Source organism: Chanos chanos, chromosome 3 (assembly GCF_902362185.1).
Source record: "Chanos chanos chromosome 3, fChaCha1.1, whole genome shotgun sequence".
In the NCBI taxonomy this organism is placed as follows: Eukaryota; Metazoa; Chordata; class Actinopteri; order Gonorynchiformes; family Chanidae; genus Chanos; species Chanos chanos.
Genome location: NC_044497.1, coordinates 37500949 through 37521073, shown reverse-complemented (window position 1 = coordinate 37521073; position 20125 = coordinate 37500949). Strand labels below are relative to the sequence as shown.

At 38.3% G+C, this 20125-nt stretch overlaps 1 protein-coding gene across 1 annotated transcript; it reads right to left on the bottom strand.

Annotated features, from left to right (window-relative positions):
* Positions 1-250: 250 nt before the first annotated feature.
* Positions 251-17999, bottom strand: pkp1a (plakophilin 1a). Its single transcript, XM_030767826.1, has 14 exons — positions 17807-17999; positions 13056-13174; positions 11458-11819; positions 10728-10869; positions 8695-8902; positions 6972-7140; positions 5369-5486; positions 4608-4769; positions 3700-3870; positions 2892-3045; positions 2492-2678; positions 2250-2334; positions 464-571; positions 251-317 (listed from the first exon to the last, which is right to left on the bottom strand). The coding sequence occupies exons 1-13, from the start codon at positions 17997-17999 to the stop codon at positions 497-499; spliced, it is 2145 nt and encodes a 714-aa protein (XP_030623686.1). The 3' UTR covers positions 251-317; positions 464-496.
* Between the last annotated feature and the right edge of the window lie 2126 nt (positions 18000-20125).

Sequence of the window (20125 nt, the reverse complement as noted above, 5' to 3'; positions counted from 1 at the left end):
ATCATTAACAGACTTTCATACAAGCATTTACTCAACGCACATTTACAACAATCAGGCAGTCGGTGAAATCCAACCAGAGTTTTGGTTCCACTGCCATTTGGGCTTCTCTCTCAACATATGAACACAAACTGTTTAATCATTTGCGATTATAACTAAATTAAATAGGAAAAAAAAACAAAAACATTTTGACGACGCAACAAAAGATTGCCGATGAAAGCAGTGATCCAAATGGCAAAAAGTGCAAACCTTTTCAGCTCTAAGAGAGGCATTGCTCACAGCATGGGTGTGTATGCCTGTCTCATAAAACAGGTCCTTACCTGCAACAGGGGAAAACGATATCACCAAAAACATTCCAGACCTAAAACTCTCGCATCCAAAATAATCTGCATTTGACTAACGTATTATTATCGTTATTAGTATCAGGGAGAACTGAGCAGATGTACAGTCACACACCAAACTGTACCTTGGTTATAATGCTGAGAAGACTGGAGTTTTATCACTCAATAACCTGGACGCTTTTATGGGCGGCAATGGTGGTTTCATTTACAAACATGGTCTTGCTCATTCCTTGCTGTAAAAAAACACCATACACATAAGGTTCAGACATGAGACAAGAACACTTGACTGAATGTGATTAAGGTCGTTTGATTCTGTTCACTACAGCTACCCATGGGATTAAAACTAAAACTAAAAACTAAAATGTAGACAACGGCACAACCCTGTTAAGACACAAAGAATGTGTATGAGTCACAACTTAGGCATACAGAAGGGGAAATTATTCCTTTACCTATTTCCCTCTCTTTTTCTCACACTCACGCACACACACACACACACACACCCCAACACATCTCACCTGCCTCATACACATACGCCCTCTCTGTAATTTAGCTGTTTATTTCTTAACAACAACTGAAACACGCCTAGTGGTTGTGTGCACTCACTACTGGCGTGTATGGATGGGTTAAATGCAGAGGTCAAATTCACTGCTCACTTTTCACAGTGTGTGTGTGTACAGTCATGAAGATTTAATCTTGAATCTACAGCACATTCTATGCCATAGCTTTACTAGTTAGTAACTCAGCACATAGGGCTGACTTTTATTTCTTAAATCATTTTGAGTGTAGTCTTTTTTTTCCACTGTACCAAAAAACTCTTCAGTGTAAAAACTAAAGAAGCAAAAAGGAAAATTACATAACTCTGAAGTAAAGGTGATAGCAAACAGATTGACTCATCTGACATGTTGAGACTATGTCTTTTACCCCAGAGCAAGTAAAGCAAAGAGGTAAAGTCCCTTGCCTTCATTTAAGTAATGCAAATGAGAATTAAACAGTATAGTATTGTGAAGTTTGTGTGTGTGTGTGTGTGTGTGTGTGTAAGTAAGCACACGCATGTGTAACATAAGGCTTAAAAAAAGTGCTTTCGTCCTTCTCTTTATTCTGTCTCTCCTTTTTACATGTTAACAGCCTGAGAGAAAAGAGAACTTGTCTCCCTGGATTCCTGAATTTTTCCGTCTGCCATCAGACAGTCGGGGTGGAGCAAGGCTGGTCAAGATGTGAGTGAGAGGGTGTATATGTGTGTGTCTGGGTGTGTGTCTGTGCATATGTGAGAGTGTGACAATGAGAGAGTAGAGCTTAGAGATTTTTAAAAAACACACACACACACACACACACAGGCATGCACACTGAGACATATGCACATTCCCTTCCCAAACATACAAACCCAGAACAAAAAAAAAGGAGAAGAGGCACAGACAGCAGCATGCCAATCAACCACAGCCAACCACTCCCTGAAACCACCCTTCCTTCTCTCACTGCAACTGACAAAAAGAGACCTACTCAGCCCCTTCAGACACACACCTCTCTCTCTCACCCTCTCTCTCTCACACACACACAGGGAGAGACCCACGTGGACACATTCTCAACCAAAATGACATCAGCTACCAGAATAAAGATCTAATCAATTACCACATCCTATGTTCAGCTTATCAATGAAAAGTCACCCCACTCATGTGTGATAATAATAATATATATAATATAAGTGAACCTTTTTTTGTTTAAGAGGCAGAATAAAAATATGAAAATATTGTGAAAATAATGAAGTGTTTTAAGATTTAATAATTTAATTCTTTCATTAAGCAGAGCATGACACACACCTACACACACGCACACACACACACAAGTGTGTGTTTTGTTGTGTATACATGCATATATGCACCACTTTTTATTTCTGAACTAAAGCAAAAGTTTCACCTTTTTTAGGAAACTCTGGATGTCCTTTTGCCCCCAGAGACTGTAGAGCAGGAGAGAGGCCGCCTTGCTGGCTTTGCTGAAATGTCTGCATGGACCAGTGTTTCAGATTAAGATTACATTGTAATAAAGGCTCAACCATCATTTACAATTTAACAACTACCACTTATCAATACTATTTTCCAAGACAAGTGATAATATGTTTCTTAATTGTATATTATTAACAAGTGTCAGTGGACTCTTACCCATTCTCACTCAGATCAGTCAGTGAGCTTATAAATGCAGTGTTCAGCACTTTCCTACCCATCTCTGGCTCAGCCAAAAGCAAAGTGCGCACTGCATGACAGGCTGTTGCCATGGTTTTGTCTGAGTTTCCCAATTCCTTGGTGCCAGCAGTTAGGAGAGAACTGAGCTCGGGGACCACCTGCCGGGCTGCGCACGCACACACAAACACACATACACACACACACAGACAGAGAGAGAGAGAGAGAAACTCAAAGTCAGTAATTTGTGGCAACACCATATTTTATTTACACTTATTCATTTTTACACTGAAATAGCAATCACTGTCATGGTACACACACACACACACACACACACACACACACACACACACACACAAATGGACAGAGGATCTAGACTTACCCATAGTGGTCTGTATTGTTGTGGCACATGCAAGGTTCCCCACCAATGACATTGTAGTATTTTGCAGGCTAGAATTGGGGGACTTCAGCAGGGATGTTATGTATGGCAGTCCATTGAGTTTCTGCACTATAGTTTGACCCATCAAATAGGAGAACTGAACAAAGCACAGAAACCACATCAGTTGACCTCACACAAGTTCAGTTTCTTCAGTGCAATCCTTTTTACTTCAGCTCTTCATTTCATTCAACTGCAACTTTTAAGATTTGAACCAGTGCACAAATAGATGAGTCACATCTCAAGCACCACATATGAAAGACGACAGTATCATAAGAACTCTGATTTAAGAACGACATATCTCCATAATGATTATGACATTTCTAAATAACCTTAGTGATCAAGTTAGTTTAGTTTCTGTGAGATAATTCACTTAGGTAAAATTGATTCCCTTCAATTTTGATTTAGCTGAATCTATTAATTAATCAACTAATTATCATTCATTTACCTTAATTCAATTCATTCATACCATTACAAGCTCATCTTAACATCACACTGCAGGTTCAAGCTTATGAAAATCAAAAAGATATGATGACATAGCTGCACTGGAGAACAATCTTCATGGTGTAAATATTTGTGCAGCTTTACTCTGAAGCAGATACAGTGTCACAATCAAGCTTTACTGAGGGTAAAGGACCCCAAAACCATCAAGAACAAATTTAGAGTTTCCTAAAAAAAAAGAATCAAGTTTTGAGAGGAGCTCAATTCATATAGCAGAAGTTCTCCTTTCCTTGCATTAGTGGAGTGTTCTTACAGGGCTTTTGTTTGCAGTGAGGTTCTGCAGGGCTCCACAGCAGGCCTCTAGAGTGGAGTCTTTCTGACTGGAGCCCAGTAGAGACAGGTATGTCTGCATGGTCTTAGTGTGGTACAACCAACCGATGCCTTTTGGTGCACTCTCCTCCACAGCGGGGAAATCAAAGATCCTCTGAGGACAGAGACATACATTTACAAACTAAATACAACAACAACAACAACAACAACAACAATAACAAAAAAAGAATAATTAACTGCTTTTTAACACCTTAACTCTAATGCTGTGATGTAAATGCTAAAATGTTAATTGTTGTGCATTGTCCCTTTAAATAAGCAACTTAAAGTACAGCAGTTCTGTAGATATCAGCATGTTCAAATTTCAACATATTCATATGTCGTAAAAACCAAGAGTTTGCAATGCACAGACAAAGAGAAGTATGCAGTTACATAAAGGCACATGTCTATTATCAACTCAAAGTGTTGTGTTCAAAGCTGTCATTTTCCCACATGCACATGGTATTATATGTTAAAACAGTAAAGCTCAAAAGGTTAAAAGGTGAATGTCAAAAGGTTAAAGTAACCCCCTTTCTCTCTTGGCTTTGACTAAAGATGTATTGTAAAGGCATTTGGAATGTGTATTACTGATAACCATCAATCACAGTCAGCAATGTTACTACAATGGAACAACGGGAGTGTTGAGCGTTCAGTCGAAAGCATCAACTGATCTTTATGGCGTCAAACGGGACAGCTTCAGTGAAGCACACAGTAAACATACTTCTTTCACAGTAAAACCAATAACACAGAGTGGTCATATTAATCATTTGTCATTTAACTGGTTTAACAGGCGCTTTGGGCCTTGGTGGGGCAGTCCTGGTGAAATACTCTGAGTAAACCCTGAGGGGATCTCACCTCCTGAATTTTGTTACTTTTTGGGCTGAAACAGCCAACAGTCGGGCTCTTTCTCTCAGGGCTGCTCTTGTCTGGCTCATTGAATTTACTGAAGTGTTCAGGTGCCTCCGTCTCCAGCTGATATGTGAGATTATGTAAAATACAGGCGCAGTTCTCGACCGACTGGTACAACAAAGAGAAGAAGAAGAATAGAATGAAACACTGATAATAAAACACTGATACCTCAAGATATTTGTCTTGGCTGCATATGAGCAATTCTAAAACAAGAGCATATGAGGCAACCTGGACGAAAAAGAAAACGGGGAATGTTTCCTTCTTTTCAGTTTACATTTATTAATTTTGTGGATCACAAAGCATTCAGGACAGCTAGTGGGACAAATCAACCTTCATGTTCAACTTGTGCATTTGCAATGCATTCAACAAATGCAATGATTAAATTCAAACTACAGAACTTGCACAATCACATGAATAATTAAACAGTGCATTGCTATAGCCTGAATGCGTACAGGACTAAAAAACGAAAACATTAGCAAAGAGCTCTACCCTGAGACAGACACACAGTTGAAACATCAGTTTAAATGCAGACCTTGTGGCATTCAAAAAGTTTACTTTGGATAAAGCAAATCTCCTGAAATACTCCAGAGACTCTTCTAATGACAGGAATATCTAAATATCATTTTAAGGTTTGTATTTTGGGTATTTTGTGGGATTCCCAATATCCTTCACCAGGGCTAAAGAGGAGCGCGGGCAGGTCTGCTCACCTTGTCGTCAGGCTGGTCGACGTCTACACAGGATTGAATGTATGTGATGATAGAGTCAATCAGGCCTCTGCACTCACGCATGACTTGTCTCTCCTGCACTTTGGCACAGCTCAGGTTTCTATGGGACAGTCACAGACAAACAGTGCTGGTTTCATCCAGTTACAGCAGCCATAGTCTGTAGATTTTCACTGAAGTAATGCTATAGTTCCAAAAGTTTATAGTTCCAAAAGTTTTCTTGTGTTACATTAGGTAACTTTTCCTACATAAAATTATTGGCCAGTTGAAGAAAGCAATCAGAATTGAAAATCACAGCCGTCGTGTTTAAGTAAATGTTACATTCGTGCTCAAAGTGTGTAAACCTATTTATACATTGTTAAAAATCTGCACTATTAGAATGAAGAATTCTGAACAATGCCAACTCAGAGACTAGATTTGCTCAAAATTCTCAGAGAAAGATGCAAAGTATGCAATCTCATATTTCAAGCTCTCTGAAAACAGACCATCACTTCAAACAACCGGGATCACACGTCAGATTAGAATGCTCATCCAAACCCATCCACTCTGCCAAAACTTCAGCCACACCCATCCCACTTCTGCACTGCTTATTGAATTCATTTTAGGCTGTGAAAATAAAACTGGAGCTAAAGCCACAGAAATTTGAAGCATTAGTGCTGAGTGAGTTGTTAATGAAACGAATCATTTCAAGTTCCAAACTGTCATTCACAGAGATCAATATTTGTAAATGGTCCATTACGTGTGAAAACTGAGATTGGGTGACTAACTATTTGTCCTATATCATTACCCGATCTGTTTTAGTGAATAACTCACTTTCACTATTTGGACAAATTAAGTAAGTACTGCATTTTAACTTGAAGTACAAAATTTAAAAAAACATGTTTTGTAAGCCCTGATGCTCTCACAACTTCATCCTACAACTTCATCTGTTTTCTGTACAGCATGTCTTCTGAACACAAGAGAAAGGAGACTATGTGTGTGTGTGTGGTTGTGTGTGTGTGTATGAAAATCAGTAGAGCGTGCATTGTGCGAGAGATACTGCGCATGCATTGACATTATCTACAACTGAGTGCACAATGGCAGGTTGTGCAAAGTCATGCAGGCAATATCATGTTTCCAATAATTTCATAAAAGAGGGATTAAGTTAGATTTTACTCTGATTAGAGAGAAGGTCTTAGAGGTGCGATAAACGTGACTTTCACTTGATCTCTTAATACTTCACATACATCTATAAATATATTTATCATCATCCAATTACACTGACAGTGTCATAAGTATCTGCCTTCCATTCATACTCCATACTCCCGTTGAGAGAGTCCAACAACCCTTTGGATAGGAACATTTACAATGGAATGTCTCAGCAAAAATTTTCTTTTCCATAACTTTTGCAGACACTGTTGTCTCTATATGTGTATTTTCATACAATTTCATAGTTAATTATCGTCATATTGCGTTTTGTTTTTATCCTCTAACACCAATTTACTGTTCTTTACAAATGAATTTAAGATACATGAAAGAAGCACTGTGGAAATAGGAAATCCTATTGGTGAACTGTGAGGGAGACAGCTGTTCTAGAGTCATCTCTAACCTCATACAGCCGGTAGTGCTGTAAAAGACTTCTGGGTCCACGTTGTTGTTGACAGTGCTGTCTGACCAGCAGGTGTATGGCACTATAACACTCTCAGTGAGAACAGGCAAGGCGTTCTTTATCAGCTCAGCCTTAAGTGCATCTGCTGAGGACAAGTTCCACAAGAAACCTGCAGGCAACACACACACACACACAGACTAACACACCCAAGCACACAATGCAGCAAATTACAGTGCTTGTCAGATCATGAACCTTTGACACTACGATATTTTTGACACATTGACAGTGAATTGAAAAAAAAAAATGTTGAAACAAGCAATTAAATCTCAATGCAATTCTGAGTATTTACGTACAAGTATTTTTTTGTTGTTGTTGTTTTTTATAATAGATCATTGCAATGGTTTAGGGTAATATAAAAAAAAAGGATGAAAAATCCTTTGATTCCACTTTCCAAAAACTTTTACACTTTGCACAGATAAAAGTTAGAGTCGCCCGTCCAACAATGATGTTTATTAATTCTGTGAGCTTTACGTTTTTTTCTAATTCCATGGATCCAGTCTTTAAAGGGCAACATCGTTTTATCTGTCCTGAATGTTGTGAAAACTTTTCTCTATTGCCTTTTATCACATTTCAGTTGCACTGTATGAGGTCTGGGTTAGTTCGATGTTAGCACATAGCACTGCGTCACTTACGCTCAATCCAAGACCTGCTGCATCATAGAGAAGTGCTTGTTTTTGATACCTCTCTTTCCTATAAAAAAGTCACCCTGCTGTCAGATCTGATCTGTAAAGTTCCGGTTAATAACTCACAGCCTTGACAGGAGTGTATGTGCATCAGTGGCTGAGATTGCCCTGCTGTCATTGAAGCAGGTGTGGAACAGGTTTTAGCCTGCAGAACAGCACATAGATGAGGACACTTACATCGCCTGCTCATACACGTTACTGACTGAACTTCACTATGGGACGGATGAACCCACCACATCTTCACCTCCATCAGCGTCATATTTACAACCATTTTTCTCACAAGGATAGATACGAGAGCTTGAAGAAAAAGTCATATAGGTTTATACATATATGTATATTTATATGTGTATAAAATATAGAAGTTGAATAAAAATACCTCTACTTCAGGTTTCTTGTTTTCCATATAACTTTTGATTGACATGTTTAGAAGTGCTTAGAACTATGTAAAGCATCTTTGGTCTGTTAGGACTGTGAAACTTAAGACAAAGTAAAAACTGACAACAGGACAAGACTAAAATGAACTTTCCCTGTGGGAACAAATAGGACAAGATATGCTGAAACTTGTACATCTTGTACAGAATATTTTTTCCCACACAATTTTTCTAAATACAAATACAGTAAACCTTTGCCAGATGAGCCACACCAGGGAAAAGCTTTTAATAATGACTCTTTTGTTTGGTGTGCTCAGATGTACTGTACACAGAACACAGAACATCTTTTTGGCATTGGTTTCGCGCTGGAACTTTGAGAAATTGTTGAACTGATCAAAAGGCTTAATGTGGCATGACCATTACGGGTGGAAATTTACAAAAAAAAAAAAAAAAAAGCTTTAACAGCCGTACAGTTCCTGTGTACCATCAAATAATTTCTCTTCTCAACAGAGAGTTTCTACATTACACATGCTCTAAACTGCATCCACAGAATTTCCCACGTGTGTGAGGTTCAGAGCGTTCATATGACTCTGGCTGTGTGTGAGGTACCTGTAAGTTGTTTTTGGGTCTCTGTGGATCCCGTCTCTTTGAGCAGAGACAGAGCCTCTTCGATCCCTCCGCAGGCCGACACCTGCAGTTTATTCTCGGTGTTTTTAAATACCAGATTTCTCAGTGCAGCGGCCGCGGTCTGCTGGATGTGTGGCTTCGGACTGCGCAGTAATGCCACCAGAGGAGGGATTCCATTCAGCTGATGTACCTGGTGCCATGAGCACAGGGGACACATGGTTTTTTTTTTTTTTAGAGAAAACACAACAATGTTCACTATGACACACAGATAAACCCACAACAACGCAGATAATCCCACAACAAAATAATGAGGCAACCCAAGCAACTGAAACAATTAAAAGCAAAAAGCAAAAGAAAACAGTGCTATTCATGCCACTAATGCTCATATTTAACACTCTAGTGCCCAGTGGTATTTTATGAGCACACGTTTAATGTTTACAGTATCAGAAAGTGTTTTATGGAGATTCTTAAGGATTGTGCCAAGCTACACAGACTTGAATGCTTCACTGACGTTCTCTCTGACTTACTGTAACCTGATAACCCAGACTAAAAAAAACAAACAAAAACAAACGAAAATAAACAAAACGACCTAACGACAGATTTTTTGGCTGTGTGCATGTTTAAAACTTCCATTATTTTACAGTCTTAAAATCAAAAGTCTGTGCCTACCAATTCATCTTGATCATAAAAAAGGGGAACGCTAACCCAAAAATGGGAAAAAATACCGTTACCGTACTGTAAATGAATCCGACATTAAAAGCATCTAATTGGAAATGTGAGATAAATGAACCAACCGAACACAAACACAGGAGATAATCCTCCCCTTTCACCCAGTCCAAAGATGTGTTTTTCATCAGACACAGTGAAGCCAACAGACTAGGCAAACTAGGCAAACACATTACAGTCAGTGAAATCTTCATCAGAACCGTCCTCATTTAACATTCATGACTTGAGACATCTTATGAAGTCTTTTCCACTGTTTTACATACTTCACAAAAGGCTGACGGGATAGTAAACTTCTGATATCTAAAAAATATCAACTGAAAACTAAATCAAAAGGACTTTTAGGCAAAGAAATAGGCTCAGTCATCCATCATATAAAAAAGCAGAATTCTCCATCAGTAGGCTCAGGTTTCTTACTACAATCTGTACCAAGGTAACCTTTTCTCATTACAAATCTCATTATCTGGGCATTATATCAGGTATTTTCACACACATTTAGAACTTAATTGAAAGTTTAAATTTGAATGGCAGCAACATGAGAATCTGTTCTCACTCCTGTGTGAATGAAAACAGCGCGAAAATGACGCTTGTCAAAGCAGACTCCTGATCTCAGTGTTGGATCTAGAAGGCAAATGGGAAATTTCCCAAATATACACAAACGTGCATACACACATCCACACCCACACCCACACACACACACACACCTGTTCCTGAGAGTAAATGTTAACTGCAAGTAGACTTTGTAATAACTGACTCTCTTTTCAGAGATTTTGCTGCTAGATGATTGCTTATACCACTTATACCACTAATTTTGCTTTTTTTTTTTTTAACAGAAACAGCACAACAGTTATAACCTTTTACATGAGAAAGCATATACACTGACCAGAGCACATGCAGACATACAGATACACCGCACAGATTCGTGTACACACATTAAAAAAACCCTTTTCTTTTGCCTACCTGTTGTGTATTAAGTATAACCTACTTCTTCATCTTTTGGTATACACGATTTGGAATCTTTTCTACAACAGGTTTCATAAACTACCATGAAGTAAAGTGATAAATACCTTGCAGTTCTACTTTCCTTATCATTTATGAAAACTCTGAATACACTTATAAGAAAAGCACTGGAATGACAAATCCAAACATAAATATAACACACATACACACACACACACACGGATACACATTCATCATAATGATTTTAATACCAGTGATGAGTGCTCCATACTAGGATAAAGAGCAGCTGAAATAATTAATACAACTCACAAAGGACCACACACATTTCTCACCTCTTGTTTAGCTTTATCCTCTTTAAAAGTACTGTGTTGGATGAATGATGCTCCACATAGCTGATAACTCTCCTCAGAGCTGGACAGATACTCCACCGCCTCCTTCATAGTGATGTCAGGCATAATAGACATCCCATTCATCCTACACACACACACACAGAGCATCAAAAAGAGTGTCAGGACAAGGAGCAGGATATCAAGTAGCAACACAGTAGAACTCCTTCAGTGTAAATATGGGAGGGGTGTGTGTTTGTGTGTCTTGTTCTTTATGAATGAGATCTTGTGCGGATCCTATGGGAATATCTTGGCACACACATAGTCACCCAGGGCTGTAGAGTCTATACAGCATATTACAGAGTACACTGGCAAATTTTTCTTAGTGTAAATTGTACAGAGGGATTTTAAGACTACATACTACAAAACCAGATCAGTTCAACAAAATGAAGAACTGTGGTTTGTCACACTACTCTGCAAAACTGTAAAAATTACTGGCCACAATTTCACCGGTAGCCAGTTTATTCATAGCATTTGTACTGTATTGTAAAATTAAAATGTTGTACTTGTAAATTGCTAATATACAGCTCATAGCTTTATTTTTACTCAATTTTTCATTCCCGCACTACAATGCAAAATTAACTGTACTTCTGATGCAGAGCCTGATGTAAAAGTAATCTGACAGCATCCTCTCCTTAACCGTGAACCTCCCTTGACCTTAGCATCTCTAACTCACCCAGACACCTCTGTGGTTTTGCTCTTGGTCACCGAAACCTTGTTTTCCACCTGAGCTTGGTTAGAAGGAAATCTGATCAGGCGTGATTGGCTGCTCTTGGCGGTCACCTGACCACTATCCACGGCTACAGACTGCATGTCGCTCCGACTAGAGGTTTGTCCTCGCACAGTGGCAGTTCGCAGCATAGTGTGTGCTGCTGCGCTGACTGGAGTATCTACTTCTAAAGAGGGGTCACTGCGACTGGTCTTCAGGCCATTGGTATTGAGTGGCTCAGGCCACTTCTTGTCCTGTTGACTGGTACTATGACGAACAGTCATAGTCCTTGCGGATAGCGAACGATACCTGCCCTGCTGTTGCTGTTGCTGAGAGAGAGAGAGAGAGAGAGAGAGAGAGAGAGAATTTAGCCATTAGACATAATGACTTGACTGATGAGTCATTTCTCTTTCATAGAGAGCGAAGACAGAGAACAGCTTCTCCCCATTGCAGAGAGACAAAGCAGTACAATCTCCACAGCTCAGCCGGAAGGTAACGTATTAGAGAAATGTTGTATAAGTCCATTTTGTACAAACAACAGACACTAGACACAAGCAGTGAACGCTGACAAAGCGCCTGACTTCTCACACTGTTTCCAAAGCCAATATAAACAGACCAGCAGGCAATTTATCACAGCAAATGACAGATTTATCATAATAGTGAAAGAGCAAACGGATCATTCCTCTTAACTATATGAATCAGACCTATGAGGTAAACAGCTTTAGTGTTAATGTTAGAACAATGAGGAAAGCTGAGAGAGAGCAAGAGAGCATAAATGCCAGAACGAAAAAAACAACAGAAAACCGAAAGAAAAACAGATAGAGAGATATAGAGAGAGATCAAGATATATCCCACGCTTTTTAAAGTCACCGCTCTGTCAGGCTGAGATGAGAGACTGAGAATCATTCAAGGATAACAGCAAAAAAAAAAATATAGCCATTTCACAGCAATCCAACCATTACTCCTATCAGAGCAATTCAACCAGCTTAGCTTTCCCTTTCCCACTCTCAACAACATTTCCTCTGCACTACGAGTACACAATTTAAATGAGCTATTATTATTACATTATAACAAATGTAAACAGCGTGAGTTCATATAATACACAGTTGTAAGTGTGGATAATAGAAACAAATATTCAAGTTAACAGAAAGCCACAAGCATCAAAATAAAAAAATTCTGAAAGCATCAAAAATGCCTTTTCATGAGGAACTCTAACAGCTAAAAGCATGGATGTAAAATAATCAGCCCCAAATAACTCCAAAAGATTATAAAACTGTGAGACAATGTACAATGCCTGATAAGTAAGACAAAAAAATGTATGCATTTACCCCCCATCCCTTTGTGCATGCGCGTGCACACACGCACACACACACACACGCGCGCGCACACACACGCACACACTGTAAAGCAGCAACCGGAAGAGGAAATTGTCCCTTAATATTGCCATGCATAAAACTGACATTTGAAATAAAAAGCATAATGCCATTTTTCAAAGAATAAATAACAACATTTCTTTTCATGGTATAGTAGCATCTCGTTACACTCAGGAAAGGATGAATCCGTACCATTTTAGACTGGCCTGTGGCCACGGCATAGTCACTCCGCTGAAATCCACTGCCATTCTGCTTCACGGAGGTGAACCTTAAAGAGCGGGTGCCACTGAAAACACTGCCAGATCCAGGACCTTGGGAAAAGACAACGCACATTAACATGAATGAACACTATTCCAGAGAACAACAACAGGACAAATCAAGAGCTGAAAGTCTTGCAGGGAACAGACAATGTCAGCACAAATCTCCACATCCCGTACAGAGCAGGCCTTTGAGTGGCATTAGCATTGGGAGTTTCCTGTTGTACAGTCATTATTATAGGATCACTATGTTTATCTGCACAGTGATTAAGACTGACACCGCTGCTAAGAAAAAAAAAAAAAAAACTAACAGAAAGTGTCATAGAATGATCCCAAAGTGTACGTTGCATTGACAAGTTGCAAATAAAATAAATACTACAGCAGAATTTAAAAGGAGGTTGAAATAAGCTTTTATATAAAACGCAATGATTAAAATTATGAGGAGAAATAAGCAAAAAATACTTTCCACCTGCATAACTACAGTAATTAATATGACTTAGGCTTAGTGGGTACAATGCCCTGTTGTTGAGAATAGACAGTTCTCACAGAGAGTGAGTCACATGACTGCGATAGGGGCAGAGCAAGTCAGAACATTACAATGGGCAAAATGAGAGATCAGAGAAACCCTGAGTGTTGTATGCTCATTAGTGACAAGTGGGGGGGTTTCCAGTACCTTTCATAAAAAACAAAACAAAAAAAAAAAAAAAACCCTACCCTCTGGGGCTAAAGTTTATTAGGGTTAGTATAACAAACAATAAAACAGCCAGTCAGCAGCAGTCCTGTGGGCGTAAACAGCAAGCTGATGATAGATGAGGAAGAAGGATGGCAAGAATTATGCAAGCTAACACAAGAGCTGCAAACAGCCAAGTGCACAACACAGCACAACAACAATGGTGCAAGGAGGAGGATTCGAAAAGTCACAGCTCATTTGTCCCTATCACAGATGGATTACGGCAGCAAATAACCTCATTGGTGTTGACTGCTGTCAGTTGCTAAAGATTCCAGCTGACCTGCAGTCATCAGTGCTGGACGTTTGAGGAGTGGAAAAACCGTCAGCTGGTTCAACAGTATCCTGGTTCCTGTTGCACTGTGCTGTTGGCAAAGTCAGTATTTGACATGAGCAGCGTGAATTCACGCACCTATCCTGCCTGCTCTCAGCAGTTCACTCTAGTGACAGTGGTGTAATAATCTAGGGAGTGTTTCTCCAGACGCACATTACATAACTTGATGCCGAGTGTGCTATATTTGTAAATCGCAGCATATCTGAATATTGCCGGTGACCAGTTGCACCCTTTCACGGTTACTCTCAGTCGCGCGGATACTTCCAGCAGGGTGATGCACTGTATCACAAAGTGCAAATCATTCCAGGAGCAAGACAGAGAATGCATTTTTCTTGAGTGGTCAGTGCTGAGCTGAGCACACAGGAACATAACTGGGATGAGAGGGGACAGTATAAAAGTACCATTATCTGAGTTATATTGCATCATTGTGGATGGACAAACATCCCTGTGGCTGCTCTGGGACCAAGGGGTGTGACCAGCTCAGGACTACGTGGTTGCGATTCATAAGTTGACCACTGAGTTGATGTGTCCACAGTTTAAAATGAACAGAGACCAGAGAATTGTTGGGTTACAATAATATTTAAATTTGACCTCTCCAATACTGCTAAGTGACTGTTGATAGATCCCATCATCTAATTCATTTGTAGCTTGTAGGGGTGTAACAGATTTGTACCAAAGCCAAAAACCATAGTTCTGTAATGTTTGGTTCAGTTCAGGGTACGTGTGTAGTGAACCATGGATTTTTTAGTTCTCACATCAGCCCTTCAGTGAAGTTTTTTTTTCCCCAATGTGATGCCAAAACACAGGGAATACAGATTCTAATCCCAGGAGAACATCCCTTTTGATGATAAAAAATCACATTAAACACAATTTGAAGCCAGCATAACTTCTCTTTTTCATCTTTCACTACAAGAACATACAAGCACCATGCTTATTATGCGGCCCGTACATCCTGTAACCGAGCAGATGATTACAACAGCTTTAATGACAACGTCTACCGAGTAACCCTTTTATATAACAATTTTAACAAACAAGATGTCTTTAATCAAAGTGTAAATAATAAAAGTTACATTGAAATATATGAATCCACATAAACGAATAAAGTAGATCTAAACTCTTGGCTTGTCTTAGTAGGAACTCGTTTCCCTTATATCAAAGTAGCTGCGCATTAATTTGAAAAAGGTAAAAGCAGTTGGTCTCCATTTTGCAGATTTCAACAACCCTGTAGTAAAATGTACTGAAGCTGAGATTTATTTTACTCATTTCTCATAACTGGTGCAAAAGTTCAGTTTTCTCATACATTTTCTGAACAAGAACCCTTTAGGTACTAAAGGTTAGTTGAAGAGCTTTTCTGCTGTTTGTATTCATATTTGTTCTTTTGTCCTGTATAAATATGTGTAAATTCCAAAGAGAAGCACTTCAGCATTAGTTCAGTTTTCTTTAAAGCCAAATTGTGATAGAAGCTGAATTATGGCCCAAAAACCAAGGTAAAAACCAAACTGTAAAAATGGTGAATCATTACTCCCCTGATGGTTTGTACTCTTATTTTCAATTTCAAAACAAATGGATAACATATTTTTAAAGTTGCGTATAATGGCAGCTTTGCATCACATGAATATAGTAAAATTCTTACAGTTCAGTGTTGTGTGTAAATCCCCTACATGTGTTAATAATTCTGTAGGCTAGTTCTATAGAATACTGAGAATAGATAGACATCACTGCTTAAAAGAATTGTTTACACGAAGCCCAAAACCTCAGAACACTGAAATTCTACATCTAGTTCTATTCCTTAGACTTGATCTAACATGTCTTATGCCTCTAGCCCTAACTGTAATGCTAAACATTTATTATCTTGAGCCTTTGTTTTTACCTAAACTTTTACTGAAAGATCCAACACCGTAACAGTCTCAAAACTTGAGAGGTTTCTAGAAGTCCAAATGAATTTGCAGCAAATAAATTGCAAATAAGAAAGCTGAATTATCTCCCGTGGGAACAAGCCAGTGGTGAGGTAACAGCCCTCAAAGGCATAGTTTGCCTAGCCGTCAGTCATTCATTGAATTTGCTCCTGAAAAATGTCTGAGTTGGAGCATGTGAGAATTATCCATTTTCAATACACAGTCTCACGTGTATTGTCATGTGGTCTCAGGTTAGTTTCACGTAGGAGTGGAAGGTGCCTGTGGAGGTTTGACTGCTGTCTTATTTCTTAAATGAGTTTGAATGGCACATTTTACTGCTTTGAAATATCATAACATTTTAACATTTTCTGTTTGTTTGACATTTTAGCATGTTCTGTTTGTTTAATGTTTTAGATGGGTGTGAAATGTGCTGTCAGTATAAAATCAATAAAATAAATTGGTAGAAATATGCCTCTGCAGATACAAAATAGCACTGGAAAACTGCTGTGTGTGTGTGTGTGTGTGTGTGTGTGTGAGCGCGTGTGTGTGTGCATGTGTGTGTACGTGTAAAATAGACATAACTGTGTTCTATATATAATTGCCGAAAATATGAATATATAAATCTAAATGTATATACAAATGAAAATACACCTTTAAACATAAATATAAATCCCACATATTTAAGTATATTTCTGAAACTATAGATTCTGAATATACAGATATAGTTAAGAACTTAACGATTTAACTCACTTACACTAAAGAGATTTTGTGGTTACATGGACATTGGGGGATTTAGGGGGAAAGCTGACTAAAAAATTTGATAAACGTATAAACTGTATAAATTTATAGCATAATTCAATTATGGCAGATCTTTGGACACCATACTAAATACTGGCTAAATATCATTGGTGCCATTTTATTTAATTTTGAGTGGTTTACTTCTGTGGCACCTGTCAGGTACAGCTGCTAAAGTGTCAATAAACCCATGGTTAATCAACAGATTGTTCACTGTTTCTCTGGCTGTCTAAGCTTTCAGCAGTTTGTGCTGAAGATATTTGTAAACATACATATTTCACTATACCTTAAAACTGCTGACATTAAAATATGAGAAGTGGAAACATAAATTTTAACACAATTTCTTTTGATGTTACACTATCACCCATATAATATGGATGTTGAAACTAATTTCATTCTCAAAATGGATGCATTTCATCAAAATAAATTATATTAAGATCAACATCATTGCTCTTGAATATGCCTAAACAATTATATTCATTATATAAGTTATATTTGTATATTCAAGATCATATTTGTATATTCAGAGTAGTATTTATATATTCAGAACTACATCTTTATACAGTCATTTGTATATCTGTATATTTGGAATTCACACTTATACATTTGAAATAACATTTATCAATTAAATTACAGTTATATATTTGGAATATATACTTGCATGTTAGCCCATATATACTTGCAAGTCCATATCATATACAGTACATATATATTCACATATTTATATATATGTGTGTGTTTTTTTTTAACAGAGACAGTGAATGCACGGAGAGTGGACCATGTTCTCTTCATATTGCAATGACAAAATGAGAAGTATGGAAGATCACGCGATATATTTTGTATAGCCATGCTCGACTCATGTTCAAATAAAACACACGCAAAGTTTTCAGACATTTCTAACTCATACAGAACCAAAGGAACAGTGAACGCAATACTTGACAAAATGTTCTTACTTGTTGGTGATGACGTGCTTTTTTTGCTCTGTTTAGACTTGCTCCTCTTTATCGAATGGACCTGATCCAGTACTCGTCGTTGACCTGACCGTAGCTTGTCGTCAGACGGCACAGCTAACGACGTGTCTTCTCCTGTCCCCATAGACGTAGCCGAGCGAAACGGGTCAACCGCCATATTTACTTAGTTCCCTCGTTACACAGAAAAAAAGTCCTTTTCTGTCAACCGAAACAAAACCGCAGTCAGGCAACGAGAAGAACTCGTGCAACGTCTGCTTCCCCAACGTGAGAAAACAGATTCGCCTTAACAGTTCCCCTTTACCTGTAGTGCGACACACCTATTACCCGCCCATAGGGGCGTGGCACATTCTTCGCGCAACTCGTTTAGATACTTTCAAAACATGGCGGATTTTATTTGATTTTGTTTTATTTTATTTTAAATGACATATGTAACTTTCCACTGACTGCAAAAAACACCTAAAGGACCGTCCCGCCTGCCATAGCAGATTTTATACGAACACACACACACACATACACACACACACGCACTATAAGTATACACACTGTGACAATAACAAAAGCTTTAATCAATTCTGCATACAACTAACTCACAATAGCAGCACTTTTAATCAATATAGAGACAACAAGCACGCAATAAAAACAACTTGGCTATTCCAGTACATTCTGTGTAATGTACTGGATGTAATGTAATGACGCAATTACTATGATGGAGGACATTGTATTTAAAAACCTGTGCTTGACTAATAACTTTTATGGAAGACTGATGTTCTTTTGTCTGAATAACACTATCTGGTAAATAAGTAAATGCTAAAACAGTGGTTGATGAGGAAAAAATAGAGGAGTAGCAACATATCAGTTTGTTGTGCCCTTGAACATAATTTGTGGAATCTGTACAGAGAGGAAATCCACCATAAAATTTCTGTCTAATATAAGTTGATTTACAACCTTCCTACACCTTTGGATTTATGGCAGCTATATGTAAGCATGTAAGGATTGTATTTGACAGCTCCATACCATCAATGGATGATAATGCACATTAGCCTTTTTGTGCTTTGTGTCTCATATACTAAAGCACTCTTTTTAGAATCTTTGCAGTTTTAATTAATTGTTTAATTGTTTTGTTATTGAAACAGCATCTTCATCCACAGAAGAATTATTGTAATTACCCCTGAAACTGAAAACTGACAAAACAACACATTTTTACAGAAATCAAGCTACTAGTAGCACAAAAACAAAACAGTGTGACATTTTGCCTGATGAATGACTAATTGTGGAATCTTTTTACAGTTTTTTTCTCAGTTGCTTAGACACAATTCCTGGAACAACTCACCATTTTCTCAAATTTTCACACGCGGTTTTAAAAAATCACACCCAATGGTACAAACATCTAACTTCTGGGCTCCAGTTCAAACTGCCTTCAGACAACACACATAAGGTATCAAAAACAGAGACTACGTGACTGTTTGTTACACACTGGATGGATTAATTCAAAACATTGCTACCAAAATGTTTATAATAGCTTTTCAGAGAAGCAATTTGGAACTTTGTAAAATCACAGCACTGACTATCCAGATAACCCTTTCAGGATCTCCCTGGCGAGAGAAATTAAAAACAGTACTGTAATAACTATGTCTTACATTAGTGGATAAGGGAATACTACTGTATGTGCTGTTTGGGTCAAAAACCTGACCTTTGAAATGTCACACTGACAAAACATTTTAGGAAGAGTCCATGCACAGTAAAATACCCAATTTCCAAAAGCTTTATTTCCAAATGCAGCAAATGTACAGGTTACTCAGCATCAGTATCAGCATCAGTGTTCTCATCGTCTCGTCTCAGGTCTGGGCCATGCCATAATATCTCATCAACATCACACATTACATTTGCTCTGGCCAGGCAACAGGGGAAAAATGCCTTTGTGTGCAGCGATTCTCAACTCCAGTCCTGGGGGCCCACTGCCCTGGACGTCTTTGTTTTATATTTTTTCTCAGTTGTTTAGACACAATTCCTGGAACAATTCACCATTTTCTCAAATCTTCATACACAATTTTACAGTTTTCCTGATTGCTAAGAATTTAATGAAACCATTCACCATTTTCTCAAAACTACACACACATTCTCAAAACATCATTCTCATCTGTACAACCAACTAACTTTCCAGTCGAAATCAAACTTTGCTCTCAGACAACACACACAAGCAATCAAAAACGCATACTACATGACTGCCTCTTAGACACTAGAGGGATTAGTTCAAAACACTCTTACCAAACTGTAATTGTTCTT